The 17,702-nt window shown below is 38.0% G+C and overlaps 1 protein-coding gene across 1 annotated transcript in view; it reads left to right on the top strand.

The window, feature by feature from the left end:
• Gpc3 (glypican 3) overlaps positions 1-17,702 on the top strand; it is a 444,489-nt gene that overhangs the window by 224,143 nt on the left and 202,644 nt on the right. Inside the window, exon 3 of the mRNA XM_004860081.3 lies at positions 7,155-7,849. Coding sequence (XP_004860138.1) covers positions 7,155-7,849 — 695 coding nt within the window. The remainder of the gene's footprint in view (positions 1-7,154; positions 7,850-17,702) is intronic.

The following is a 17,702-nucleotide window of genomic DNA, read 5'->3' on the forward strand; positions in this document are numbered from 1 at the left end:
TTGAAAGGACTGTTCGTCTCCAATGTGTGTTAGTAAAATCAGTTAACTATAGATGTGTGGCTTCGTTTTTAAGGTCTTTGTTCTATTCCACTGTTCTAGTTGACTTTTTATGTCAATACCATGCTGTTGGATTACTACACCTTTGTAGTATATTTTGAAGTCAGGTACACTAATGTTTCTTGCTTTGTTCTCTTTGCTCAAAATGTCATTGAATATTCAGATTTTTGTGGTTCTCTATACATTTTAGAAGTGTTTATTCTAGTTCTGTGAAGAATGCTATCGGTATTTTCTAGGGATTATACTGGATGTGTAAATCACACTTTGGGTTGCATTTTTAAAATATTGCTTCTTCTAATCCATGGACATTGGATGGTGTTCCATTGTGTGTGTGTGTGTGTGTATGTAGATTATTCATAAAAAAACAAATGCTGCTAACAAGATTGTGAGGAAAGAGGAACCCTTCTACATTTTGGATGGGAATGTAAATTAGTACAGCTATTGTGGAAATAAGCATGTAAAGTTCTCAAAAAAATTAAAAATAGAAATTCCATTTGAGCCACCTATATCGCTTCTGAGTATTTTCCCAGAAGATTTAAAGAAATCGTGTTACAGTGATACATGTATACCCTTGTTTATAACAGCTCAGTCCATAATAGTTAAATCTTGGAAGTGGTCTCTGTGTTCATCAACAGATAAAAGGATTGAAAGTGTGGTATACATACACAATGGAGTACTACTCCACAGTAAAGAAGGTTAAACTTCAGTCATTTGTAGGAAAAAAGATGCACCTGGAGTCAATACTAAGTGAAACAAATCAGACACGGAAGGTTAAATATCACACAGCTTTTCTTACATGAGAAACCCATTGTATAAATAATTTAAAGAGAAAAATAAAAGGTGATGATAGGAAACAGGGAGATAGACTTTGTGAAGATGGAAAGGGGATCTGAGGATGAAGAGAGGTGGGAGGAAGAGGAGGGCAAGATGAAATACAAAGGATTGGGATGCAGTATGTATAAGTACCAGTTCTCCGCAATAAATGTATGCATTATGTATACCAAGTATATGCTAATAAAGATTTTAAAACAAGATATAAAGTGATAATTTATGTAGTTAGATTAACATCTGCCTTATTTGTAATGGATTTCTGTTTATTATCCTCCCCTCCCCCACTCTGTCTTTCTCTAGTGCCCAGGCTGGCCTTGAACTACTGGGATCAAGTGATCTTCAGCTGCCTATATAGTTGGGAGTATTGGCCCATCCTATCGTGCCCGACTTCTGAATTTTTCTTGTTAAATCTGCCTTTCTATTTCTGTCTTCTCTGCTTTTATCTGAACATTAAGTATAATTTAATTTATTTATCTTTTCCTGGCATATCAGTTATACTTATTTTTAAATTTTTGTATTGGTTGTTTCAAAATTTGCAATTATGCATTTACCACTATTCTATGTCCATTTGCAAGTAGCACTGTAATGCCTGGTATTGTACTATATAATGTTATAGAGTATTCCCAGTTCCTCCCCCCATCCCCTAGAACACTGCAGTCATTCATTCCACTTATCCAAATTCTACAATTACCAAGTACATTGTCGCTATTTTTACTTTGAGCATATATTTTTCTATTAGATTAAGTAAGAAACAGAAAAAAGCTTTATTCTACCTTTATTTATTACTTCTCTTTTTTTCTTTATGTAGATCTGATTTCCTGACCTATATGATTTTCCTGAAAAACTTCTTTCAATATTCCTCCCAAGCAGGTCTACTGGTGACAAACTCCCTCCATTTTTGTTTGTCTACAAACACATTTATTTCTCTCTCACTTTTGAAGGATAATTTTACTGGATGTGGAATTTGAGGTTGGTGGGGTTTTCTTTTTATTTCACTTTTTAAATATTTCATTTTACTCTTTTTGCTTGCATGGTTTCTGAGGAGAAGATTGATGTAATTCTTACCCTTATAAGTAAGGTGCTGCACCCCCAGCTTCTTAAGATTTTTCTATTTGTCTTTGGTTTTCTGCAGTTTTTAATATATCCTTAGGGGTTAATATTTTTATAGCCATCCTGCTTATTATTATCTGAGATTCCTGCATCTCTGGATGATGTCTCTCGTAAATCTTGGAAAAATGTTGGCCATTATATCTTCAAATATTTCCTGTGCTCCATTTTCCCCTGGAATTACAATTATACATATTTTATACCTTATGAATTTGTCTAGCAATTCTTGTATATTCTTTTCTATTTCTTTTTTCCTTCATGTTTTTCTTTCCCAATTTCTGTTTGGAAAGTTTCTATTGATATATCTTCAAGCTCATTGATTCTTTCCTTGGTTTTGTCTAGTATACTGATAAGCCCATAAAAGGCATATTTTATTTCTGTATTAGTGTATTTAATCTCTACCATTTCCTTTTGATATCTGTGAGCATTTCCATCTCTGTGTTAAAATTAGTCATCTTATCTTGAATGTTCTTCTACCATTAGACCCCTACCATATTGATCATAGTGGTTTTAAATTCCCCATCTGATAAAATTCCCCATCCCCCAAATCTGTGCCATATCTGAATGTTGTTAAGTGCTTTGTGTTTTCAGTATGTGCTTTTCTTATGTTTTAACATGGTTTAGAATTGCTTGTTCAAAGCAAGACCTGATAGATTGACTAGTAGGAATTGGAAGTAGTTAGACTTTCAATGTCAAGTTTTGGTGATTTGGCTAAGATCTGAGCTATTTAATGATTGCTGTAGCTGTAGGTGCTAGAGGTTTCATTTTCCTCTACTGCTGTTTTGATTTTTTTTTCATTTACCTATTGGTTTTGGATTTCCCTAAGTACTCTTTCTTAAGTAGGATTTGTGTCTTTTAGCACTGTCAGTGGTAATGTGCTGTTACTTACTGTGCTTTAATTGATCAAGTGATAAGGTGTAGGAAGAATGGAAATTGTCTACAATTTTATTATTAACCTCAGGATTTGATTGGACATAAATCCTTAGGCTGTGACTCGCAGATATTTTTTCTTGCTCCTTTTATTCTCCTTCAGGTATGACAGGAAATCTAGAAGGGCTCAGTTGTCTATCTTCCCTTCCTCCCAGTATATCAAGCTTTTGTAAATTTGTATAGTCTACTAAGAGCAGGCATTTGTTATGGAATATGCTCATGATATATTTAAAAATTATTACTTTTCTCATTTCTTATTTTTTTTAGACATTCACTGTGAGAACTTCTGTTTCCCTTCTTTAAAACTCATGGAAGTGTAGAAAGTGCATAAATCTATGGCCTCAGGGGTTTGTTCTCAAACTAATTCACATTCAGCCTCTAGAAATTCATGAAAACTATGCTGAGTGTTCTTACATTCAACTGTATTCCTTGACATTTAAATAGAGATGTTACCTTGTGACATGAGTTATTTAATTTCTCATGAGTTATTAAATTTCTCAGCCTCAGTTTTCTCATCAGTAAAATAAAAATGAATTCAAATATATATGTTTATGTCAAAGTTGAATAAAAGGACCGATGTTAGAAAGTTTACCACAGATGCTAGCATCTACCTTGCAGGTACCTCATAAATACTAGTTCTCCTTTTCCATTAAGGTAGCTATGCTTGAAAATAAAGACTTTTTAGTTCAACCCTTTATGAGGTATTTATCCTAGTAACATAAAAAGATCTTTTTAGAAAGGATTTGTCATTCTTATAGTGCTGGAAAAATTGCCTTCAAAAAATAACCTGCATTTATAAGGAGTGCCTTATTCTGCGGGGCTTGAAAGGGTTTCAGTAGTTCATTTATTCTTTTCTTTTTCCAACCTCAAGTATATTCTCCTCCGAAAAAAAATGCCCACCCTACTAGTGAAAAGGCTCATAATAACACATTTCCTTCTGCCTGGGTCCTAAAGCAGGAATATCAGTACCAAATACTAAGGATAGTCATTTTGCTACAGTGATAGGCTATATGTCCTGGAGGGTAGTGAAGTCACTGAACCATTTAAAGACAGGTAATAGCCCGATTCTACACTTCAGCTATCAAACCACATCTAGAGAATTGTGTCCTTTTGAGGACACCATAATTTAAGGAGATCATTGAAAACACTAGAGCATGTTCAAATATGGTGACCTAGATGATGATGAGGTATCTAGATATCTAGAAACCTTGCTATATCAGAATGTATATTAACTGTTTTTTTAGGTCTATTTATATCTGCATCATGTATCTCTCTATATGTTGTTTTTTAAGGAAAAGAACACTTTATGTTCAGTGCCAAATTTTTCATGATAGCTCTGATTTATACATTGTTTGCTCCAGTGTTTCCTGGACTTAGCTTCTGACTTCTTCCCAAGAAAGTGTTAGAGGGAAACCTCTTGTAGCTAAAATGTTCATTATTGTCTGAGCAAAAAAAAAATCAATGGACTAAACTTCCTTGAAGTTATTTTAGCCTTTGACATCATTTCAGGCAAACCTCAAGTTGCCTAGAAAAACCAAGCATCCTTTTTCACCTAGTGTTGGATCCTATAAGTCCACCAGGAGCCTTTGAACACTTATGGTTTGCTGTATTGTCCTCTCACAGAGAAGTGAGGGGGTTGGGTAAAACTCAGAGATGTGCTAAAAGGGATCCTGAGCTGTGGAATTTGGAGCAGAAAGCACATGTGAGCTTAAGGTTCAATAGGAATGCCCTGCCTTTTTCCCCTGCAGTATATGTTGTTGTTATTCTTTCTGCAGAAGAGTTCATGATCTTTTGTAATTTTCTTTTTCTATTGAACCAGCAGTGCTGGTAACAGAAACTTTGAAAGAAGGTTATTGGCAGTAGAATCTATGGGATTTCCCTGCCATATATCTTGTGCATTAGAGAACAGATGCACTATCCATTTAAGATTAAATTTGCTTTGTAGAGAATTCATTTTCCCATGGCTTAAGTGATTGAGATCTCCAGAGGTAACAGTCTTCTCCCTTATCTTACTTCATGGTACCCCAAGGCAAAAGTGAATGCCATTCTGCCTTATTGTTCTTTGGGCCACAATTTCTTCTTTTACATTTCCATTTAGAGAAGCGATGCCAATGGGAAGATAATGAGTTTTAAATAGAACTTAACTTTCTACAAAGGTTTCTGAGAATATGTGTGCTGGCTATAGGTCTGAGGGCAGCTGGAGTGTAACTGTCACTGAGAGACACTAATTTGATTACTTCTACTTTGCACCTATGTGACCCCAGGAAGGTACTTTCACTCTACCAAGATTTGGTCGTATGTTAAATAGCAGTTACAGTACCAAACTCAAAAGATTTTTGTAAAGAGTAGCTGTCATTATATACTTAGAAATGTTTTCTAAACTCTAAATCAGATAGCTTGTTAATGTTTCTGAGACAAGGGTAGTATATAATTTCTTTTCATCTAGCCAGCACTTACGTACCCCAGTACCTAGCATAGACCCTAATATGTAATGCATAATTGCTCACTGAAATTAAAATGAAGAAAGAGTTTTACATCTCACACTTTTTGATAATTTTAAAGATTTCATTGACAGGTCCTGTGCACTGGGTTAGAAGATCTTTTGTTCTCATCCAACTTTTAGATTCCAGGACTGAGAGTCAAGTAGCATGGGCAGCCAGGAAGATTGTTATAACACAGATAAACATTCTAGGAATCACTTATGTTCTAAGCAAAATAAAACAAGCACATTAACATGCAATAATTGATGCAAAGGAAAAATTTCCCCAGGGTCACTCAGGTATAAAGTAGAAGTAATCAGTACAAAGCAATGGCTCCCAGTCACAGCTGTAATGCATCTGGGCTCAGACCTACAGCCAACACACATATTCCCAAAAAATTTTGAAGAAAGTTAGGTTCTCTTTTAAAGTTATTTTCTCAAGTGGGCTTGGAAGCTCCATAGAATTTCACTGGCATCTGTTCAACTTTGCTGGGCATGTTATAAGCCTAAAGGGAGAATCTAGGGAGCATGTTCTACCTTGTGAGGGATCTTAGGGCAGATGGTGGTGGCACAACCTAGAGCTCAGTTCTGCCACAGATGACTGAAATGTTGGACTAAGTGATCCCAAGAAACTGCTGGGAGTGGTGATAATTTGATTTTTCAAGGTTCATGAATTGACATCATTTGGAGTACATCTGTCCTGGACCTTTGCATTTGGGAAGGAATTGAAAGAAAGTTCTAAGTTAAATTTAAACATCTCAGGAAACTTGGTTATTGTTGTTTATTTTTAAACTCTTCTTGACAAAAGCTATTATTGTGGCTTTATTTCCTTCCCTCAGAAAAATATGGAACTCTTGATTATTGAGGATATAATTTGTGACTACAGTATTTCAGTTTGAAGAAAATGAGATGGTGGCATCACTATTTTCTCTCTCAAACCAGTGCCACTAATTGGGCCTTATGCCAAGGGGTTGAGGCAGCAGATGTAATCATGTATTTGTGGTCTCTGTAGAGTAGATCAGGCTACCAAGTCATGTGGAAGCTGAACTTACCAAGGAAGCTTAGCAGTTATCCTTCCAGATGTTCAGCTTGAAATTATTTTCAATATCAAATCTATAGATAAGTGCACAGATTGTTTTTTCCATCCAGACACCCCTTCAGTGGATAAATTCCATTTCCAGGTCTGGCAATCTGTCAGATAGCTCCCTTTAAAGTTATCTGGAGAAAATCTACCAAAATGATTAAATTCGTGAGAGCTTTTATTCTTGGCTAATAACTTGCCTCTCCTCTGGGGTTAACAGGCTTACATTGTTATGTGAGTTTATATAGTATATGGTTTGTTGTCAAATATTTATCTCTGTCTAAAAATGAAATGTCTTGAAATACAATTTCTTTTCTGTGAATAAATCAATAAGAGAAAGAGAAATAACTTCGCATTTAGTCAATTTTTAATCAATATTTTCATGAAAGGCTGAAATGTTAACTGAATCCTGGCATTTGTCTTTTGAAATATAATTTGTGTGTTTAAGAATTTATGTGTGCATCAGAGTTTGCACTTCATGTTCAGATAGGAAAATTGATTTATAGGAGCAAACAACTGCTGAAGTATAGGCAATGCCAAAAATGAATGTGAGTCAATTATTAAAGGCAAATGGGACTTTAATCACCACAGCAATAGAGAAATATCAAGTTCAATTACACCCTGGATTTTCATGCTTTAAATTATGGACATTTATCTCTTATTTTACAGAGGCCTTTGAAATTGTTGTTCGCCATGCCAAGAACTACACCAATGCCATGTTCAAAAACAACTATCCAAGCCTGACTCCACAAGCTTTTGAGTTTGTGGGTGAATTTTTCACAGATGTGTCTCTCTACATATTGGGTTCTGATATCAACGTGGATGATATGGTCAATGAATTGTTTGACAGCCTGTTTCCAGTCATCTATACCCAGCTCATGAATCCAAGCCTGCCTGAGTCAGCCTTAGACATCAATGAGTGCCTCCGAGGAGCAAGACGTGACCTGAAAGTGTTTGGGAATTTCCCTAAGCTTATTATGACCCAGGTCTCCAAATCACTCCAAGTCACGAGGATCTTTCTTCAGGCCCTGAATCTTGGAATTGAAGTGATCAACACAACGGATCACCTGAAGTTCAGTAAGGACTGTGGCCGGATGCTCACCAGAATGTGGTATTGCTCTTATTGCCAGGGACTGATGATGGTTAAGCCTTGTGGTGGCTACTGCAATGTAGTCATGCAAGGCTGTATGGCAGGTGTGGTGGAGATCGACAAGTACTGGAGAGAATACATTGTCTCTCTTGAAGAACTAGTGACTGGCATGTACAGAATGTACGACATGGAGAATGTACTGCTTGGTCTGTTTTCAACAATCCATGATTCTATCCAGTATGCACAGAAGAATGGAGGCAAGCTGACCACCACTGTGAGTATCAGTCTACAGTTGTCAGCCTAGGCCTTCTTGGGGTAGGGTGGCCTGCCCAGCAGCAGGTTATGATCAAGAGAAGTGAGTAAATAGAGGATGGACTAGGATGACAGATGGACTGAGTAACTTCACAGAGCTAGCCAATATGTAGAAATGACAGTCCATAGAGTCATAAAACCTGGCTTTGAATTTTAGTTCCCCCTATTTCCTTGCTATGGACACTGGGGAGTCTTTTTATCTTCATGAGCCTCATTTTTCTGATAACATGAAATAGGGATAAAAAGAACATCTTCATAGGCAATGATATGGGATGAGGCACTTAGGATCTGTCTGGTACTTGTAAGTCTTCAATAAATGTTAGTTATTATTACCATTATTGTCAGTTATCATAATCCTCGAGACAGTCCTGTGAAGTGGGAGATATTATCTTCATTTTATAAATGAGGAAACCGAAGCTAAGTGATATTACTTGCTATAAGCACCCAGCTGTAGTGAGTGGAAGAGCCATGATTGAGAAATTGATCGAGTCTCCTTTTAATTTGGTTATCATCAATTTTTCTGATTCTAGTTTCATTCTTGTGCTCTTATTAATCAGGTATATCACATTACCACATTGAACAGTGAATTTAAGCACAAGAGACTCAGCTAATACTCATTAATTAAAGCTTCACAAGAGTATAAGAAAACAAAACATCCATATTCCCTAACATATATGTTTCTAGCCATGATTATACTGGTCTAAAGCTCATGGAATTTGTTATATAGAAGAACAGTTCTGTAATGAGGCACAGGTTTGCTTAGTTTCAGTCATACATTGTCAAGGGACCACAGGAGCCATCTTTGCAATGTAGGGCAGAGTAAATAGCCAACAGCTACCAGCTAGGTCCTCTTAAGGTTGTGACCAATTCTTTAATGCTGCCAACTTTGTAAGAAAGGGTATCAAAATAGTAGAATACACTACCATCATTGAGTTCCTACTACATATTGGGTGTTCTTTTGGGCAGTATCATAATATTATTTTACAGAACCCATGAGAAAGGTCATCATAATGTCTCCCTTTTACGCAGAAAGAAATGAGGCTTGGAGAGGTTAAGATCCTTGCCCGAGATCTCAAAGCTAGTTATGTGGGAGGAGCTGGGATTCCAACCCAGTTTTGATTGGCCTGGTTGACTCTTGCACTTAGCTTCTATACAGTGCGACTGCTGTGTACTCTGAGCCATTGCATATCCAGAATGTGGAGAGCAGATTGGACCATTTAGCCTTGTCTTTAAACTCTGTAAGTACAAAATGATAGGGGTAATTGGTTTCTTTGGTGAATTAAACTAGGAAGATGGAAATGATGCAACCATCGGCATGGCTACTATGGGGCTGCTCTAATCACCCCATTCTCATTGTTGGCCATTTAAAACATATTTGCTGAAAAATATTTTAGAGTAAAATGAGCAGAAATGTCCTATCTAATCATGGTGTTCTTCACTGGCTAATTATTCCCTTGACTGCTTTATAATTTGAGGCCAGATTCTGGGGCCATGTGCAAAAGTAAATTTCACAGAACTAGAAAAATGAAAAGTAAATGCATTCAAATGTTCATTCCCTAATTCTGATTGATGGCCCACCATGTGTCAGTTACAAAGCAAAGGTGCTAGTGCTGTGGGAATGCCTTTTTTTTTCCTTTTGTGGTACTGGAGATTGAGCCCAGTGCTTCAAGCATGCTAGGCAAGCGTTCTACCACTGAGCTACTTCCCCCAGCCCCTTTTATTTTTTATTTTGAGCCAGGGTCTTGCTAAATTGCCCAGGCCTGCCCAGAACTTGTGATCCTTCTGCCTCAGCCTCCCAAGTAGCTGAGATTATAGGTGTGAACCATTGCACCCAGCTGGGAATGACTTTAGTAACCAAAAAAAGAAGATAACATTAAAGACAAAGTATAGGAGTATTTCGTGCTTGCCTGTACTATTGGTCACTTGACAGCAAGATAACTGATTTAGAACATATATATATTCCTCTAGAGCTTTTATCACAAAAAAAACATGAGGTGGAGAGCTGGTAACGAATTAAGTACACTGTTCTAGACATAAAGTTTTATTTAGTAAACATTTAGTAAACATCTGCTTTGTGATACTTTGTTATGTGCTGGATATTCCAAACTACCCAAAATGTAGGCCTTAAATCTTGAAAAGGTCGCAATCTAGTTGGTAGATAAACATATAACTGAATAAATTTCACCATAGTGAACATTTCACTATAATGTGAGTGTTGGAAGTACTGTGAGAAATTAGGTCATCCTGTCCCATTGATTAACAAATTAAGAAATAAAGTTCAAAGAGGCCCACCTAAAGTTATATAATTAATGAAAGAATCAGAAGTAAAATCCAGGGTCTTCTGCTACAATCTGATATTCTTTCTGTCATACAACTTTGTCCCTCATTAGACTCTTTTAGTCTTTCACTTTAAAAGCTTTATTATGATTTTGCAAAGACATAGTGAACTTAAACTGGATAACTATTTCAGGCTTACAAACCTGCTACATTTTACGTGAATGCATGTAGGGATGTATGTGTGCCTGTGTACATGTCCTTTGTGCATATGCATGGGGGGGGGGTACATTTCTTGTTATTATCATTCAGTAGGAAGGCCCTTGGCTGTCAAGAGGTGCTCAGTGATGCAGTCCCTTTCTGTTTTGGCCATTAAGGGCCTGATTGCTCCCAGTTCCCAGCTGGTTATGAGAGCATGAAGTCTGCCACCTCCTGGGAATGCCTGAACTAAACCAGAAAGCGTATGTAAACCATGCCTTGTTCCTGTTTTATGATCACCAAGTCTACCTAATATGTATCAAATGGTGGGGGTGGGGGAATTATTGGCCTGGTGTGTCCCACCCTATACTCTGTAAGGTCCAGAAAGGGGCAGGGCCATTTATAGAGGTGAGGGGAAGGGAGGGTTGGGTAGACTGCAGAACTGTGTTCTTATAAACAAACCCCCAGAATGGCCCAAAGCAAAAGCAGATTTAAAACCAAAGCCTTAATGAGATTCTGCTGGAGGACACTCACCTTCCTGTTGTGATGAAGCGGAAAACTCTGCAGTCAGTCCTGCCCGAGGTTCAGTTGTGGCAAGAGACCTGTTTAAAAATGTACTCTTCCTGAGCTTAACCTGCATAGCCTTTTTAGCTCGCTGTGAGTTGTAGGATGAAGCATGCCACACAGGGACTTTGACCAGTTGTGACGGTCTTTTGGTCTCCTAAGAGCCTGTGACACTGTTAGATTTTTTTTTTCCAGAAGTATGACTTCTTAGTGTTTTAGTTTCTCCTAGGAGTGTTCTCCACCCTTCAGAGTTAAAGCCATGCAGGTGAATGTTGGGCTGTTGTTGCCGGCAGCACCCTTGAGGTGGTAAGCACCCCTTTCCCCAAAACTTGGCTCATCGTCCGATTACCTGGAGAACTTCTTAAACAGATTTCTGGAGTCCAGCCGTAGAGATTCTGATATCATAGGTCTGTGGGGAGGCCAGAGAACCAGTTATTTCAATAGTGTCCCAGTTGGTTCTGGTGTCCCCTTGAGAGCAAATCCAGATACTTTGTTTGGTGGTTGAAGTGAATGGCTATATTCCGTAGACAGTTAGTGGCAAAACTAGGACCTCAGATACTTCTATGAAACGGAGTTGGTATAAGGGATTAAATAAAACAATAGGTTCAGGAACATGGCAAGTACTTGCTAAGCTCCATTCCAGTGCCCTATCTTTCTATGTAATTCTAAGTGGCAAATGGAAAATCGACTTTTTATAAACTGTTTTGTTTTCAGTACTGGGAATCGAACCAAAGGCCTTGCACGTGTGCTAGGCAAGTGTTCTATCATCGAGCTTTGTCCACAGCCCCTTAAGAAGATTTTTTTTTCCCGGTACCAGAGATGGAACTCAGGACCTTGCACTTGCCAGGAAGGCGCCAGCACCACTGAGCTAAATCCCCAGCCCTTAAGATGGTATTTATTTATTTATTTATTTATTTTGGTACCGGGGATCCAACTCGTGTCCTTGCGCTTGCTCAGCAGGTGGCGAAACAACTGAGCTAAATCCCCGGCCCAAGACGATTTTTAATTGCCAAGATTTCTTAATGTTATTTTAGTCCAAAGAAATGAAATAAAAGTATTGGTAAGTGTTTGAAATTGTGTGCATGAATTTGGGAGTATTGGTGGGAATAGAGAGAATTTGTACTGAAATGTCCAAACAGCTATTAATAAGCGACTGTGAATAGATCCATTTTGTCACTTCATAGAGGATGAAATAGGATGAATATCTTGGACCAAGTGAATACAGTTTCACTCTGTAACAGTGAAAGCATCACTGTTAAATTTATCAGCATATTACTGAATTCTACATTTTATACATTGAAGCAACGTGCATTTCAACATTCCTGTTACACCCAAATTGCTGAATGCCATGGCTTCTTTTTAAAATTTAACTATTTTTGCTCTGAAAATCATTTTGATTTTTGTTACCCTATACTTGTGCATGAACTGTGTGTGTAGCCTTTGTACATTTCATCTATAATTCATCTTTTTTCATGTGTGTGTGACACCAGAGATTGAACTCAGAGCCTTCATATTGAACTACACCCCAGATCTTTTATTTATTTATTTATTTATTTAATATAATTTTGAGACAGGTTTGTACTAATTCACTAAGTTGCATTTGTTTATTTATTATTTTGAGACGGAGTTGTACTAAGTCACAAAGTTGCCCAGGCGGGGCTTGTACTCGTTATGCTATTGCTTTGACCAGAGTGCTAGGATTACAGGCCTGTGTCACCAGGCCTGGCTAATTCATCCATTTATTAAATGACCAATAATTGGCATGATAGATGTTTATTTTTCTCCCAGAAAGTTTTCCAGAGCTTTTTGTTAATTTTCTTTCCCCACCAAAGTAATTGTTCACATGTCCTTCCATGGCTGTTTGCACTTTATGTTTCTGCTTGTACTCATGTACTTTCTTTATTGAATCATCTAGGCGTGTCTCTGTGTCAGTGCATCATCTCCAGGATTTCATTACTTTGGCTTGTTAGAATGCTTCATTGGATGTTGCGCAAAATTGAAACCTTTTCTGTCACCATTATTTCTGCCCTTTTTTCCTCGTTGTACTTGAAAGAGGATTCATTCCCAGAAATATTTATCGAGCATCCAGTTATGGAAGCAGTGTGGTAGACATGGGACCCATATGCAGTCTGGAAAAATGACCATGAATGACTCTGTTGCTGCCTTCAGCGGTCCCTGAGCTAGGAGGTGGCAGAGCTAGGATTCCAACCTAGATATGTGATTCTAGGGCTCATCATGCTCTTAAACTTTATTCTCAATTGCTCTCTCAAGTAGTTCTTCTCTCTCTTCCCTCAAATCTTCATTCCCTAAACACAAGCTAAATAGGCTTTTATTGTATTATTTAATACCCTGTATTACTCCCTACTGTTTTTCCAGCTGCACAATCAGTTTTTTAATTTATTCTCCCTCCTTGGAGATTTTAATCTAGTATTTTCCAATGAAGTACTAAAAGGCATGGGATTTTTCATCTTTCTAACACTTAAAGCCACAGGTGACTTCTAGGACAACGGGGGAATTATTGGTGAGTTATTGGTAGGTGATAGGAGATCCAGTCATGCAGGCAACTGGGTTTGCCTAGAATCCATATGAGCAGTGCCAGCAGCTAGGAATTGGTTATCTTCCAGTTGCAACTGTGAGGATTTACTAATTGAACCAACAGATACTTTTTAATGCATCTGCCTTTAATTCTGAATATTATGAACACACAGATCTCCATTATACAGTTTCCTTAGGTAGTGATACTGCCTCCTTAGAACTGAGCGTACTCTGGTATCTGAGTACATCCATTACCTTTGCTAGAATTTCTGAAGCTACTGTCAATCAAGTCTGTTCATTTACATATAGGAGGAAGCTCTGGGGAAGATTCTCCTCTTGATCCTCAATAATAATTCATTCTATCAAATTCTTTTTTTTTTTTTGGTACCAGGGATCAAACTCAGGACCTTGCGCTTGTGAGGCAGGCGCCGGAACCACTGAGCTAAATCCCCGGCCCCCATTCTATCAAATTCTTATATTTTGCTGCCTGTGTGAGTGACTGTAACTCATCAGAATTTCCAAGATTATCCCTTCCTTCCTCTGCTTTTGAAGGTTGAGGTCCTTTCTCAGGTGTCAAATTGTCAGTGTTTTTCTCCTTATGCTATCACTTTGGACTTTCATATTTTAGTCTCAGATAGGGATAGCTTGTCTGAATTTATACAAGCTGTTTCCATTACCAAGTGATCTGAAAGTGATAAAAACAAGTAAATGTCTCACTACCTAATTAGTGTCAGCAGGTCAGCACACAGAACTATAATACGTGACTTTTGTGATATGAGGTCCATTTCTGGAAAGACAAAGAATTTTACAGGCTGACGTCCTTTTCCTACGCACAGTAAAACTGGCTCCGGTGGGTGATTCCCATGGGGGAAAGATACAATTTTTAAACATAGATGACCCATTTATCAAAAGATTATGAAATAAAAATTGGTATGACTTTTAGTACTGAATGTTAATTTCAAGGCAGATTTCAAAAACTAATCACACAAGGAAAGATTTTTTTTAATTTAATCCTGAAAAAAATATATGCACTTATTATGGGTCATATAGGTAGATGCTTCATAGAATTGCTTACCTTTGCCTTGACAGAAAGTGGCAGCATGATGTTCAGTCGTTTATAATCCCTCTCCCTCTCCCTGTTCTGGGGGGCATGCTGAGCAAGTGCTCTACCACTGAGACACACCCCCAGACCCCTGTTCTGGCTTTCTGGAAAGAAGTTTTACTTCTTTTCTATGGTCAGTGGGCTGGTGTGGCAGGGACACATCCACGACAGCTATGAAAGATCTGAGGTTTTTGCCCCAATTGCAAGGTAACAAATTACCTTGTCACAGTTTCAGGAATGCTGCTTAAAGACAAGAGATCCCTGGATCAGAGATGAAGGCACCTGTGACTCACAGCAATGGCAATAGCCAGAATATCAGCATTGGTTTCTTACACCTAAGACCCCATGCCCATGAGGTAAAGCAAAGAGGACCAGATGACTCTTGCATACACAGTTGCATTACATGAGAGGAATTTTAAGCTTGAAGAACTCAAATCTCTTATAATAGGTGGTAAGTCTACTTGGCCTTTTCTCTGAAAGAAGATACCATATCTTCCAAAGGTGTTACCCATACAAAGATAGGTGAATAGGATAGTCTGGGACAAAAGGCAGTCAGTGCATCTGTAAGCCATGCAAAAGAATAAGGGATCCATGAACTGTCTGCCAGTGCATAGCTCCCCACACTTCGGTGGCTGCAAGAGCCTCTCTTGTTCCCAGTGCTTTTGTAGGACCAGGCAAGGAATTAGAAGAAGACAAGTAGCCAAACTCTGCTTGGCTGTACAAAAGGCAGGGCTGTGTGCCACCTGCTTGGAGTACAGCAGAAGGCACATCCATAGACTGGGAATAGTGGCGGTTTTCCAGCTGTTCAGAGAATACAAAGAAGATATCAAAATCCCTAATGCCCTAATATTCTGGGAAGGCATGTGTACCCGAGACATCAGTGAGGGGGTCCAAAATGCCTTTTTAAAAAAATGTTGGGTGACCAGGGAATCAGAATATGGTAAAAATAGCCTTCTACCTTGACAGGGATGAAAAGTCCCTAGATATTTACTTTCTTCATTCCAAAAAATGAAATGCTTTCAAAACCATGAAGTCATGTACACAGAGTAATGACTTTGCTATTACCATTTTCTTCACTATCAGTAAAGCTACTCTTCACAAATGTGGTGCTAATCATTCATTCACAATAGCACCACAGGTAACTTCGGCTCAGGAAAGTCTTAGTGCTATCTTGTTCAGGTCTTCAGTAGAAAATATTTTACAACTTGGACCATTTCTTAAAAGGACCAATCCTCTTGCCCCCTCAAAAACCTGAAACTATGTTTTGAACACCATAGAAGCATTTTTAAAGAAGCTGCAGTGTAGTATTGTAATTTTCTTACAAGTAGGGGTAATCTTAATGTCACAAAAGGCCACGATAGGAAAATTCTGGGCAAATGTCTTTCAGCGTGTTGCAGCCTTTGTAGGATCAAATACAAACTTCATCATTAGTTGCAGCCACAATTTGCTGAGGATTGTGTTGGGCACTGTCCTGTCTTCAGTTTAACATTCTTTTCTTTGTTGGGAGCGGGTGTCAATGGGGCAAAACAAATAAATGTTGTTTGGGTGAAAGTACAGATTTCTTAATGTCCTTTAAAAAATGTCCCTTTGGGAAGTGAATGATCCAGGAATGCTGCTTTCTTGCTTCCTTTGGGGGCTGGTTGCAGCCGCCTCCTTTTTACCCAATTCAAATCTTTTCTGAAGAATATTCAGAAAGTGAATTAATTTTCCGTTTTCATTCCACTCAGAATACCTAAAACAGATACAATAGGAAACGGAGTCATTATATTTGGGAGCTGTCCATTATCATTTACTGACTGAGTGTCTATCTAAGCCTTTCTGCTTTCTGCAGATAATTAATTTTGTTCCTAAATGTAGGAAAGAGTGATTGTAATCGGTATGTTTGTACTTTCAGCTGCAAATAGAGCCCATCAAAGATGTGTGGTACAAATAACCCTCATAAAATATGCAGCCAAAGCACTGTTTGAAGTTAATGTGCTATCTTATTTTCAAAGAAAAAATTATATACATATATGTGATTTTTAAAAAGTTTGTTCTTAGTATTCTTATATAGCTAATAAATGGATTCCTTTTTTTAAACTCAAGCCTATGCTGTGAATTATTATCGATCTATCTCCTACAGCATAGCTGAAGGAGACTTTGATTTGGCATAGAAATCAACCTGTCAACATATACATACCTTTTCCACTTCTGGGCGTGTGTTTTTCCTTTGCTACCAAAAAATATGAATGATCAGATCTAAGTTAGAGGTTTAGTTTCACGGGATAAAACCTAAGTGCATAGTGTTTATGAAGGAAGCCCACTGACCTCTTTTGGAAACCATTGTACTTGTATTCCAATTGCCTGTCTATCCCTTCTTCTCCTACAGAGTTGTACCTTTTCTATGGCTCATTCATTCAGGCCCTGTAGTCTATTTAGAGTGATGATGTTTGATCTTGCTTCAGGGATCACAGGAACTCCATTTCTGTTTCTGCTGGTTCTCTAATGTGTTTGCTCTCTTGAGAAACAAATTCACTGCACTTTGCACAATTATTTATCATCAGAACACTCTAAGAAAGGGAAGGAAGGTGGATCACAACTTATGTGATACAATTGTATGGAGAAATATCTATGTGTATGCTGGACCTTATATAATCATCTTCTATGTATCATAAAGTATAATATCAATTCATAAATCAGAATTTTTATATAGGATCTCTGCCTTCTGTGCTACAGGCTAGAGGCCTTGAAATAGCAACTTCCTAGTATAGCTATCTTATTAGTCCACACAATGAAGAAGGGGGGAGCGGGAGGGGGAGGGAGAAGAGAAAGAAAAAATGAGAGTGATATTTTATTAAGCACTTGCTATGTGCCTCACACAGTTCTAAACTCTTTACTGAATTAACTCATTTAATGTTTACAACAATCCTAATAAGAAGGGGACTATTGTTATTACCATTTCACTGGTCAAGGACGGAAGGCAGAGACTTGGAAGTAGGTGCCAGCTATAAGGCTGCTTCAGCTGCTATCTGCAACTAGAGCTCCTGCCTAAGGTGTTTTTCTTGCCCAGAGCCAGACCCAGGCTTAGATTATATGGGTAGGCCCTAGCCTTGAATGCAAGCTGACTGACTCACTTGATGGCAAGGAGGTAGGATGGAGAGCC

This window comes from Heterocephalus glaber, unplaced genomic scaffold (assembly GCF_053883595.1).
Source record: "Heterocephalus glaber isolate CG9 unplaced genomic scaffold, H.glaber_assembly_v1.0 deba00001729, whole genome shotgun sequence".
NCBI classification, from domain to species: Eukaryota; Metazoa; Chordata; class Mammalia; order Rodentia; family Bathyergidae; genus Heterocephalus; species Heterocephalus glaber.